This window comes from Oculina patagonica, chromosome 1 (assembly GCF_052425735.1).
Source record: "Oculina patagonica isolate OP01 chromosome 1, crgOcupat, whole genome shotgun sequence".
NCBI classification, from domain to species: Eukaryota; Metazoa; Cnidaria; class Anthozoa; order Scleractinia; family Oculinidae; genus Oculina; species Oculina patagonica.
Window position 1 is genome coordinate 6,122,083 of NC_135758.1, and position 13,290 is coordinate 6,135,372.

The 13,290-nt window shown below is 38.6% G+C and overlaps 1 protein-coding gene across 8 annotated transcripts in view; it reads left to right on the plus strand.

The window, feature by feature from the left end:
* The window catches only part of LOC144653265 (cartilage oligomeric matrix protein-like), a 47,160-nt gene that overhangs the window by 25,819 nt on the left and 8,051 nt on the right, over positions 1–13,290 (plus strand). For 6 of the 8 annotated variants that reach the window (XM_078513221.1, XM_078513242.1, XM_078513236.1 and 3 more), the window contains 12 exons: positions 6,407–6,478; positions 7,019–7,611; positions 7,989–8,079; positions 8,662–8,777; positions 9,718–9,772; positions 10,010–10,149; positions 10,516–10,662; positions 10,784–10,858; positions 11,119–11,280; positions 11,385–11,489; positions 11,983–12,090; positions 12,772–12,931. In XM_078513221.1, coding sequence (XP_078369347.1) covers positions 6,412–6,478; positions 7,019–7,611; positions 7,989–8,079; positions 8,662–8,777; positions 9,718–9,772; positions 10,010–10,149; positions 10,516–10,662; positions 10,784–10,858; positions 11,119–11,280; positions 11,385–11,489; positions 11,983–12,090; positions 12,772–12,931 — 1,819 coding nt within the window. In that variant the 5' untranslated portion in view covers positions 6,407–6,411. Of the gene's footprint in view, positions 1–546; positions 647–2,267; positions 2,400–6,406; positions 6,479–7,018; positions 7,612–7,988; positions 8,080–8,661; positions 8,778–9,717; positions 9,773–10,009; positions 10,150–10,515; positions 10,663–10,783; positions 10,859–11,118; positions 11,281–11,384; positions 11,490–11,982; positions 12,091–12,771; positions 12,932–13,290 lie in introns of those variants that run through there. The other 2 variants (XM_078513270.1, XM_078513278.1) reach the window with 2 other exon arrangements.

The window sequence follows — 13,290 nt, forward strand, 5'->3', positions numbered from 1 at the left end:
CTATAACTTCGAGTGACTGGAACGGGGAAATTTGATAGAGCATTCTTATCTTGTGCTTTATTTTGCCAGAACGTCTAAATCCGAGATTACCATATGCTGACCTTTGGCGTGTTGTTCCAACGGGGAAAGAAAACACTATAGGCAAAGGAATGCTAGTGGGAAGCATTCAATTCGAACAGGAACAAGCTATTAAGATAAAGATCTGTCATTTTTGTAATCTTTATGCACTTGGCAATTTTCCTTAAATCACGAATTTCTTCTAAAAAGGTTTTAGTCTTTTGGTCCTCAATAATCTTTCTAATCTTTGACATTTGAGTCAAGTAGTAATCCCTTTTTGCCACCAACGAGTTGTTTATGCACTTGCTCGCTTCTTTTCTCCATACGTGTAAGGTCGACAAATTCCCGGGCACGAATGAGAACCTATCGAGACAGGCGTAGACAGACATGTTTCACGTGATTTGGTTCAGTCTTATCTCTAATGAAAATGAGATAAAGCGCCGACTCGGTCAGGCCAGGCTTTCAGGATTTGAGTCACGACCGAGTCCGAGACTTTTGCCCATTTGAACGGTGTTTTTCTTGGAATATTAGAGCATTCATTTAAGTAATCAGTTGAAAAAGGTTGGGAGGACCAGCTCACATGTTGACGGTAAGTCACAGAATGAAGGAATGATAACGAGCGTGCTAGGAATAGAATGGGAGATCTTTAGCCAGTGGGCTCAATTTAGATTTGCCTCGCGGCGAGTTTGGGCTTTTCCTGAAACCGCGTCCCTACGCAAAAATTTGATTTTATCAAAATTGGATCGTTTCCGAATATTAGGCATGGTCCTAGTTTACATTGAGGTTCTGTAAACAGTGTTGTTTATACAAAAAGTCTTCGTAGTATAAGCTAACGTATAGTAATGTTGTTCGCACAAAATGCACGATATGACTGAAACATGAGTTTCATATACTATTATATTCCTGTCTTGAAACTTCTGAGAGATGGTCAGTTTTAATTTGAGATCAGCAATAATGCATGTTCTTACATATTACATATCTCTTAATATTAATCAGTATTATATCTTTAGAACGAAATATTTTAATTATCAGGATACAGGAAATTGAATTACATTTTCTAGTGCGATCAAAACAAGATCCTGATCAAACCGAATTACAAAATATAAAGCATAGACTCGTTTTGTGGTTGCAATATAGTTTATACAAGTTTGAATCGTTTGTTTATTTTCAAAATATAAATTCGCTATTAAATATAATTACAACTCTTTATCGTATCGAGCGTTTTGGCGGGTTAAAAACCGCCAGCTATGAAAACAAAAATAGTACGTGGGTTGGGAATTTTCAAAGAAGCCGGATACATAACTTAAAAAAAATTCTAACCAAGATTAAAAGCATTATAGTCATGATTCTCGTCGAGTAATGCATGGTGTTGATCTTTGGAACAACAACCTTTGTCTATGAAGGAGATAAGGAAATTGCAAAAACTGTCGTGCCATTGGCTCAGCAACTCAGACAAGGCACGACAAACAAAATAGGTCTGTGCCATCGGTACACGTGATTTCTGTAGATCTGCGTATGTTTTAGTATTTCGGCTGTCTTCAATCAAGTACTTTCACACTGTAATTGCCTCACAGCAATAAATCGCAAACTCTAAATTCCTTCAATTTATGACCTCAAGCATCAGCATGTGGCAGTGAATTGTAAACGGCTGCATTGCATAGCAGTGCCTTTTCTTATTTTCCAAATATTTCTTCTCCAAGAGAATGCTCTTGTCGGTGCGTCATTTAACATTTGTACTTAGTAGAAAAACAGTTTGGCAATTAGACTGAAATTAGCGACCAGTAGCCAGGGTTTTAGTGATCGATGTTCTTAATTGGATCGGTAAATTGCTCTTACGAACTTTTGAACAAGGTGTTTATTTTGCTATTGGGCTTAAATCGCGTCGCATTACGTAACTGACAAGAATATTATTTGCCCCGCTAAAAAAATTCAATGTTTTACACTCGACATTTGTTGTCATTCAAGGACAAAAAAAAAATTGGGGTTCAACACTGATTTTTTTTTTGCATTTTTGAAACAAGAATGTTTTGACAACTTAAACGCTTATCCGGAAATTCTTAAAGCCAGATTTGTTTTAATCTAATTTCATCCGCGATTCGTTATTCGTTCTAGATTCGTCCGTCTACCCAATATGTAAATCTACTGCATCGAGAATAAAAGTTTAATTGTAAACGACACAGCGGAGAAGTAACTCGTTTCTTTGATGCTAGCACTTGTGAGGAAGTGTGGAACGTTCTCGCGCATCGTCATCTTATTTTCAAAGTCACGAGTGACTGAAGTTTAACTTTGTTCGACTTGTCGAGTCTTTAATATACCACTGACGATAACGTTTACACTGGCAGGTATTTTTAATCTTTTATTATTTATGCTTACTTTAATATGTGCTTCACAGAAATTTGTATCAGTTCTTAGTTGTACTTTCATCGTGCATTTGTTGCTACGTTCGTGAGCCTTGTTTTATAAACGTCTTCGAAATTGAGGCTTTCTGACGTCATTTTGATTTGGGGCAAAAATGCCGTACGAAATTAGTTCATTAGTTCATTCTATAACCCCGCTAAAATTCAGTGTTGTCAGATTTTCATAAGTTTAAAAGTTTGATTTGGTACAATATCCTTGTGACTGGGATTTCAGTAAACAGTAAGAGAGGATTTCACTCATTGATAGACTGTGATGTGACATTGACGTTGAACCTCAAAAGGGTTAACTTTGTTTGCAAATCTGAAATGCTCATAATATACAAAGGCAGTCGTAGCGTGAACCTATGTTCTATAGTCAACGCATTCTTTGTTAAAACTTAGAAAAGGAAACATTTTTACCCTGATTTCTTAGGTGTCGTCAAAAGGTCTAGCATTTTAATTCCAGTGGAGCCGTTCACGGGTGTTCCAAATTCTCTTCATTTCAAAAGAGCTATGTTTGGCTTTCTAATTGCCAATTTCTGTTCTTTTTTCGGAGAATACACAGATTTGTCGTCAGGCGTCCTGCTGTTTTTGTTTGTGTTTATATTTTGAGTAAAAATTACCTGCACAATGTTCTCAGCAATATTACTAATTCTGTACGTGACTTTGATTTATTATTCGCCCTTTTCTTAACTTTTCTAATAGTAATGGTATTGTGTCGTATTGCTCTGAAGTTGAGAATTGTTTACCTTAATTAAAAAGTCGACTGATGTTGTTAAAATATGTCAGGTACTGTCGTTTTCGGCCAAGAACTCTGAAGAAATACATGAAATGCCTTTTTTCGAGGCCTTTGAATAATTGACATTGACCCTTACACGCGAATGGTCTTGTTTAACCGTTATTAAAAGTCGCGTGACTGAAGAATATATCTTCGTATACTGAGATTTACTGGCAGGCTGTAATGTTTTCTCGGCCCAAAAAAGCATAAGGACGAAAATAAGCGATTTGAACGGAAAATCGAGTTTCAAGTTTTCGAACTTATTTACGGAACATAAACAAACGCAGCTGGAAATGCATTCATCTTCAACAGAAAGCTCGTTTACTTTTCCACATAATTTCAGGGTTTAAACGCAGTATTTCAAAAATCCGATGTACATGGAGAGAAGGACCATTTTCTGGAGAGGGATAGTGCTTGACATAACTCGTCTGCCAGACAATGATGAGCATATCATACATGGTGATATCGATAACTGTTGATTGATTAGGCCAGGGGGAATTTCACCGCGGTCAAACGTCTCAGGCAGCTTTTCTTTCCATTTCGGCGTTGTTTGTTCGTATTGAAGTGTTAGTATGAGCAAGGATAGATAAAAATAGTTGCTGAGTGTAAGCATAATCCCATTTCCTCAGGTAAACGAGTGTTTTTACTTTTTAAATGTTCCGCATCCGAACCAAAGTGCTTTGACAAATGGCGCCGACAAGTCCGCATATCACTATTTTCAAACACGTAGAACTTTTTTAGTAAAGCTTCAAAAAACTTAGTAAACCTTCAGAATACCGGTAATGTATCGAACTTTGAACTGTGAAAATTAAAACCTTATCTTTGCAGTACTTTTCTTATTTTTTGCATATTTCTGTCGTTTGACCGCGGTCGAAGGGGGAATATTGTATAAGAGGGAAGAAGAGAGGGATTGGGTAAGAGCAGATGCAGAAAAGATTTTTTTTCACACACAAACAATTTATCTCATTCAGTTTAATCTTTTCTGGAAAAGAAAATTTTATTTGCAAAGAATGGAAGTATGTGTAACATATCTTAATATCCCGAAAAAAGTAATGTTTAATTTAATGATTTTGAGTAACTTTTACCATTAGATTTTCTTTCGGAACGATGAAATGATCCTTGATAGGTAAGAACGTTTATCAAGTTTTATTTAAACCAAAACGGTGACTTTTACTTTCACGTTCTTGTTTGGATTTGCCACTTTCAAAACCAAAGATTCTTTGGGTTTAATCAGTATTCCCTTCAGTTTTTTTTTTATTTTCCTTTGCAGACGGTCTTTTTTATCGTTACTTTCAAAATGAAGTATAAGTCTGATCCTTGCAATTTGATTACATGCAAACAATTTTCGATCAGACAAGTGCATTGACCGCGTTTTGGTACTGGTATGACCTTTTGTTTGTTATCATGATTAATCCTATATATGCGGCTTTTTGCCCCCAGGGAAAATAACTTTTGAATAACGTTTTTGTCTTGACCCTGAATGAAATCAAACTCGTCGTTTAACAAAAGGCAAAACTAATTAAAAAGTAAAAATTCCAAAGTGTTGTTAAAAAAATGCAGTGGCATTGCATTGTATGCGTACTGGAATGTGGAATATTTAATTCGAGTTGACAAATTCTGTGCCTTGACAAACGAAGAAATAAGAAAGAGGCCGATAAAAGTGTAACAGAGCAGGAATAGAGGGTGATACTGAATTTAACTGACTTAAACGGACCAGCGACAGGTTTGTAAGAATAAGTGTCACTGTAAACACGGCGTGATTGTTAGCTTTGCACGCAGCAAAAGGCATCATCAAACCATGAAATAAGCGTGAAATAGCCTGGTTATTCGGTCCCATAACCTTTCTGGACCATGCACTAGCTTAAATCAACTCCACCTGATAAGGGTCTTGAACAGTTTAATCTAGCTGATTTTATCATACCTGTCAGAGTTTCGTAGCTTCGTAATATGCTAACGGTTAAAATCAAAACATTCTTTGAATGACTGATTTCTTCAGCCTTAAATTACATCAGACCACACTTTCAATTTGGCCATCAGGGCCTGGTTTATTTAAAAATGTTATAGTTACTATAACGCGTATACAGTGGCTTCAGATGCTTAGAATCTCGATTTTGCATGGCCCATCAGTGCTTTGCGTTATTACAATTAAGTACAGTACTGTGACGTTGTAGACTAGTCTTGTTATACCGTCTTGTTGTTATAACAGACTTCCATGGAGTACAGTATGACAATGAAAAAAAGCAAATTTTGAAAGAAGTAAAAATGATAGCCTTAAAAAGGGTCCAAACGAAATATAAATAAATATTAAATTCCGCTTAACACGTGATCAGTATTGCGGAACGTTTCGAAGATTTATTCCGCCATTTTCAACTGGGCCGACTTCATTTTACGGGAATCGGGTGTCGAATAATTTGGAAACAGATAAGACAAATTAAGAGCACGACGTAGAAACGAATTGTTATGACCAAAAATAAGCTCTTTTGTTGAATCGCCACGCCTTTTAACACCTTGAGAAAAATTACTGCTTTTGGTGCAGCAGAATTCGCTATCCACAACGCCTACCTCCACAATGGACGCTTCACGCGCGAGGGAGCCACGAAAGGCACACCACAGTCGGTTACTGTATTCGTGGAGAATGGATGTTTTTATACTAGAGACTCGTTACTCGTCTGGACGAGTTTTGGCAAACATTTTTTTGCTCATCTAGTTATGCTAGTTACAAGACGAGATATCCGTCTAGACGAGCTTCTTTTGGAAATGCGTCTTCAAAAGGCCGATTTACACGGCACAACTCGTGTCGTAAGCCAGTCGTAAGCATGTCGCATGCGACAAAATCGTACCGTGTAAATCGGCCTAAAGACGGATAACGAAAGGTAGCTCGTCTAGACTTGTTACGCGTCTTGTGCCCGTCTTTATACTAGAGACGCATAACCAGCTGACGAACGACAAATGTTTGCCGAAACTCGTCCAGACGGGTAACACGTCTCTAGTATAAAAACGGCCAATTAAACACATTGAAAGGATTCTCTTGGAGAAGGCGTCCGGGTTCCAAGTTATGGAATAGATCGGAATGCGCTGCTGTTTCACAATACTATTTTACAGCAATTTATTTTTTCTTTGAAGATTGTCTTTTATTTCTTATTCTAACGTGACTATTATGTTTCTTGTTTTGCAGAGAAAATGAGGAAGCTAACGTTGCTATCGATTGTCCTTGTCGTGCTATGTTGTAAAGTGACAACTCCTTTAGGTAAGACTACACTCATATTTTTGGGCAGCGGTTGTGGGAAGGTGTAATGGGTTGTCGGAAGCGACTAAGCCACGTTAACGTGAGAGGAAAGGAGATAACGGCCGAGTGTCAAGCCTTTAGTCTATATAGATCTGAATATCCTATCAATACATTGAAGGAACTGTGCCAAGGAATTTAGAAAAATTTTGACTGGCATAAATAACTGCTTCCATATTGAGTACAGTTTAGAACAGCCACATAAAACAGTGAAGAAACATTTCAATAACACAGCAAATACGAAAGAAGATTCGGATGGACAAAAATTGGAGAATATTGAAACGGATTGCGATATGGGTTTTTGGAAAACTGTTAGGCTATTAAAAGTTTTAAAAAATGCCGTCCAGTTCCCAACTTGCAATTTTCTCAATGTTGTTTATTGTGGTCGAGATAGCTAATGTCCAGGCATACTAGCGAGAGGAGGTAGCTCCTAGTTTCTGCATTGCAAGGAATGGCACAGAATCAATCTTTTGATAACACATTTCCATTTTCCCTCTTCTCTAGAACTAGACTTGCTGTCTCCAATCACGGAATCTCCTTTGGACTTTTACGTAAGACGAATTTTGACACCGAGGAGATCGACAGCTTACCTCTTTGGTCGAGCAATTAAGCTCATCCGAGCAGGCGAGGGACTTCTTCAAAAAGTTATATTCAACATTGAATCGAACGAGGAATTTGTGATCAAGACGAGCATTCGTATCATGTCATCAAATGCCGGAACTCTGTTTTCTATTGCGCACACTCAAAGGAAGTTGTTTCTTCTCGATTTGTCGGCCAAGGGATTGGGCGACAAAACAAGACTTATTCTGAAGTACAGATCGACAAATGACACTGTTGAGAGCGTTGTATTCAAAGATGTTGCGCCGCTGGGTGACCGCAAGAACTTCCACTCAGTGATTATCCGCGTTACGGATGTGTTTGATAAAGGAAGGAAGATTTCTGCCTTTTCCTTGTACGTGGATTGTAAATTTTTCGGACGAGTGGACTCTTTGTCGCCAATTTCGGCGGTGTTCTCCTACAGAGGAACTTTGCTGTCGTTACTGGATTTCAGAATAGGACAGAGAGCATATGGAAAGAGAGTTAACACTCCTTGGCTGGTAATTATTACTTTTTATAGCAAATATGACTACAAGCCTAGCTTTCTATTAGTGAAAACTGAAGGCGACTCGGCTCCGCCTCGTTGGCTATTCGCTCAAAAGTGGTCTGGCTCGCTATTTGAAGAAAATAATCATCTCACCCTTTTGGGGGTCTAAAGGGTGGTTAAATAAAAATTGAATCATGAACAACCACAATTTTAGCTGACTAATCGTGTCTGGTCCCCACTGATATAGCGCTATTCCTATGCTCGTGGCGCTTTACAAATAAATGTGTTAAATCAATACAGTCAGTACTAAAATCTATATACAAAAAGAACAAGATATAAAAACTATCTATTAATTTCACTGATTGAAGTGTTTTTGATTTATTTTTTCAGGGGGCCATAGAGAATCTGTCATTAGTCTTCAAACGACCGATGAGCGATATTCTTGAGCAAGAAAGTTGCCCAGGGCAACCAGGAAATATAGGTATTTAAAACAGCTTCTATATTTGCCGATTCTTAAAGGGACTGTGTCACGGATTTTAGCCAAATTTAGGCATCGGAAATGACCATCAAATTCGGTGAAATATAAAAATAACCTCTTAAAACAGTGAAGGAACATTTCAATATGACAGGAAATACAAAAGAAGGTACGGATGGCCAAAAATGACGAAGATTGAAATTGATTGCAATATGGGCTTTTGAAAATTATATTGCTGGGCTGAACCGTTGGTTCAAAGTTAGTCTCGTTTGCTTGTAACTTTAAATTATAACGCCTGGGAGACACATTTGGTTGCAGTAAAGCTAGTATTTGGCAAAACTTAAAAACAACAAAACTTAACTCAGCTGTGACACAGTCCCTTTAAAATATTCCTAACATTATTTTTTGTCGTGCATGTAATCTCAGACTAGCCGGCTTAACAACCATCTCAGTCAGTTTTCTATAAGACGGTTAAGTTTCATGTCCATAGCTTATTGGTTCATCGGATCCCCTTGCGAACGCAAAGGGGAGGCAGTAATAGGCGAAACAATATTAACATAACCCTTGTCTTGGTTGTCTTCCTCTTAGTCAAACCACCAAATCCTCCTCAACCTTCGGTCATCGATTCAGGCGTACTTACACACGAAGACGTTTCAAACTTGCTTGGCCTCATACGGGATATTCGATACGACTTGTCTATGCAGGTAATGTGCTCACATGGTATTTTATAATCATTAATAATACTATCATCTCCTTTTCCACCAAAAAAGAAAACAACAACGACAATAACAAGAGGCAAGTGACACCCGAAGATGTTACTATCTTGCTTGGCCTCATACGGGATATTCGATACGACCTGTCTATGCAGGTAATAACCCTGTTGTTCACATGATATTTTAAAGGGGAGGGATCACGGGAAATTTGATTGTTTTTCGTTACAAACTGTGCTACAATACCATTTCTTGTTCAGAAAATAATCCTTGGACACCAAGAGAAAGATACAGTATCAACCGAATCCCCCCCCCCCCCCCCGACCTGCGGCTTTCTAATACAACTGGTATTCTGCTAAAAAAGTCAGCTACGCCATTCCTTAGTGGTGCACCCCCTCCTAAGAAAAAAAAACTTGGATCCACCCGCAAAAGATCGTTTCTAGCGTATTTTCGAAACAACGATGCGAGAACTTGGAAAAATTCCGCCGGAATTTTTCAAGTTGATCTTAATTTCGACACTTTCAATCAACGGTCAGAGACATTCATCAACTGTTTTAGTACACTAGATGGTAATTTATAACAAACCTACATGTAGACCGCTACTTAAAGGTTTCTGTTCACACTGAAATGTTTCTGAGCTTTTGAAATTACACAATATCCCGTAATATTAAGGTGTTTATTATTTTCCCTTTCTCCACCAAAAAAGAGTAAAAAAAGAAAACAACAACAGCAACAGCAACAATAGGAGGGGAATGACAAAATAAACAATGTCCCTTGCCCTAACGAGTGCAATAGGCGAAAACATACATATTTACAGGTGTTGAGAAAGCACTGGGTTAAATACACAGTACAGGGAAAGTGCTTTTTCTGGTAAAGAAAAAACGGCGTAAATATCTTAAATTTGTACTAACAACGACCCCTTTATTCGTTTAAGGTGGCTGAAATCAAGTATCTGCGAAGGCTTGTGGAAAATTGCCAAATGTGTCGAGGTATTAAATAAACGTGCATAACGAAAGTAGTATTTAGTGATATGTTGTAGATTTGTAAGTGTTATTTTTGTCCCTCATTCCTCTTGAGTGGTTGTGCCTTATTTCTGTTGGGTGGGTAGTTATACTCCTAGTCGCTTCATGCAATGGAACCTTACCTAAACGTGTTAACAATGTCGCCTGTAATGTCTTTTGTTTCATTTTCTTATTTTTTTTCTCCTATTCTTTGTTTTTCTTAAGTCCAAGACTTCTGCCGCTTTAAGCCATGCTTTCCTGGAGTACCTTGTTTTAATGACCCTGCCACGGAGCAAGGATTTGAGTGCGGAGAATGCCCTCTTGGAATGCTGGGAGATGGAATTAACTGCACAGATGTTGATGAGGTAACAGAGAAATTTTGACGCGTTGATTAAATTAACAACAAGCCGAGGGACAGTCTAGGATAGCTAGATCGGGCTGACCCCGCGAAATAAAGATATAAAGATAAAAATAACAAACATGCCCGCTTGGTTTCGTCAGGCTTGGTGCGTGGGCATTGTATGTTCTCTCTTAGAAGCGCGCGCAGAGTCTCCCTTGACGACTCTTGTTTTTTTGGCATAGAGGATTAAAGGATAACTTCTCAGTGGTACTAGGTCTTATGATGTTTTCTAGCATAGACGTTTCAACTACAAAATAAAAATAGATAAAAATAATAATAAAACAAAAAACTGTGAAGAACTGTTATTGCATTTGTTTATCTTTCATTCAAGTGTAATGAAACTGACCCTTGCGCCAGAGATGTTGGTGTCCTGTGCCACAACCGAAGTCCCGGATATTGGTGTCCACCATGCCCCGATGGCTACTCGGGCAAAGAGATTCATGGGATAGGGTTGTACTTTGCAAGAAACAACAAACAGGTAACGCAATCGTTATACATTTCTTCGAGAGTGCTTCTAATGATGAAATATCGCATATGTATGGTACCTATTTTTGTGCTGATGCAACATTGGAAGTTTCAATGAATGTGTCTTTTTTCAGGTTTGCACAGATATTGATGAATGTGCAGAAGGTCCTCCAAAATGTGCTGCGGAATCTAAATGCATAAACAAGCCGGTGAGTATTTTAGATAACGCCTCTTCCAATAACTTCTCTGTGTCTGTCCGTCTGTCTGTCTGTCTGTCTTTATTTCTGCAGCCTATCTGTCTGCCAGTCATCCAGTCGATCCACTGACGGTTAGAAATTTCAGTCAGTCAGTCGGTTGGTCAGTCGTTTTTGCTTCACACTTTCGGACTATATTTCAATCTTGACTAAAACCAGTTTAAACTCTTAGCAGCATAGCTACAAACCAACCCGTCCGTCTACTTTTTTTACAGGGAGGATATAAGTGCACAGATTGTCCGGCAGGATTCACAGGCGATCCTTACCACGCCTGCTATCATCTTAGCTACTGCGATCCAAGCGACGCTAGAAGCAATCCGTGCAGTCAACATGCTAAGTGCATTCGACTTCAGAGTGGGCGAGATTACAAGTGCGAGGTAACTTTGTAGACTTTTATGCATTTGTGCTTTGTTTGAAGTGTTTTCTTTGTTGAGAAAGTAAATACAAGTTTTTCATTGGCTTTGTGTCTATGATTCTTCAGTGTCGCACTGGTTACTCTGGAAATGGCCATCTTTGTGCCGATGACTTCGATTTAGATGGTTTTCCTGACATTGAGCTCAACTGCACAGAAAAGGAATGCCGTAAGGTAAAGTGACAAAACACCGAACAACAACTTTTTTTTGCTAGAAGACGAAGTAGATTGAACCTGAACTAAAACAAATGTTGTCAGGCTGACGAAGACAAGCAGACAAGATACTTAAAGACTTAGGGGTAGATAATGTTTGAATTCCGTACAAAACGGTGATTACGTGGGTGCTCATAGATTTAAATTGATTTTAACCAAATTGTTTAAATGGTTTTCCTGACATTGAGCTGAACTGCACAGACTGTGGAAAAACCGTTCCGGACAAAGCGTATGACTAAGCATGCTAAGTGGGTGCTCATAGATGTATATTAAACTACGTGACGTGTAAAACTGCTCAGTGCGTACAGTGCCCTTACACATATTCGGATAAGACAGACGGAAGTACCCACGAACAATTTGGTGGACTTCTATAGGCATACCTAGAAGGCCTTTCATGCCAATAAGTTTGCAATTGTCCCAGGTCTCTAAGGGTTCACGGATATTCACTTTTCAGGATAACTGTGTGCAAATAGCAAATCCTGATCAAGCAGATCTTGATGACGACGGACTGGGAGACATCTGCGATGACGACTTGGATGGCGACAACATAAAGAATGATATGGTAAGTGCACAATAAACAGGTCAGCCTTCAGTTGTCTTTTCTTCCGTTTTCGCTTGCCCCTTGGTGATCCTTTGGGGAGATGTGCTGCTAGTAGCTACCTTGTACAACAGAACCCCGCCTTACGACCACCTGGTTTATGAAACTTTGGCTGACTCCTTCAATTGCTGGTTTTCATTTGACCTCATCAAAATTCTGAAATCTAAGCTGTTAATGCTACAAAGCCATCATTTTCACATATTCTTGACACAAAGAACACAGACTCCTATGCAAATGTGGGTATCGATTTAGTGCTTCGTTTAGGAGATAACGCATTTTAAAATTTTCTGATGTAACGGATGAACGTCTTTACTGATTGTAATTTTATAGCCGCCACGTTTGTGCCCCAAAGGGAGGCACAAACATGGCGGCTGCATACAAAATATTGTAATTTTCTCAGAATTTTTTTCGTAATAACTCGGTTGTGTTAAATGCTACAAAGCTATAATTTGGACAAAACATTTCTATCCGCCTACTGATAGTTTTTAAAATTTCTCGGATGTTTTGCTGGAAAACAGTTTCTGTAACACTGACGAAAACCGCCAATACGAGTAACTCTTTAGACCACCTTTGACGGTCGAATTAACGGTAATTCAATCTATATGACACTCTGACTGACAGAACTTCCATACTATCCTTTCCTAGGACAACTGCCCCCGTCATTTCAACCCAGCCCAGTACAACAACGATGGTGATCCATTTGGCAATGATTGTGACAACTGTCCTTACGTCACTAACAAGTTTCAGAGTGATAATGATAAAGATGGCATCGGCGACGAATGTGATAAGGATGTTGATGGAGACGGTAAGAGGAACGAATAATATCGCCATTTTCAAAACTACCATATTACTCTTTGTTGTCTACCCAAGATTTTGCATAAGCATTAATTTGCTGTCCCAAGAGAAATTGAAAACAATGCTTGTGCAAAATTTTGGGTAGACAACAAAGAGTATTATGGTATTTTTGAAAATGGCGAATTGGCTGCTGCTCTGTGGAGTGCAATGCCCTAAAACTAAAATCTGAAAGCTAAATGCCGAAACTAAAAACTACGGTGGACGAAAATACTCAAAACACCTAAATGGAGGAACTGAAATATAATTGGTTTGTTTCCGCTATCGCGGAGCAACCAGGAATATGCTTCCCGAAGAATGATGTACATCCAC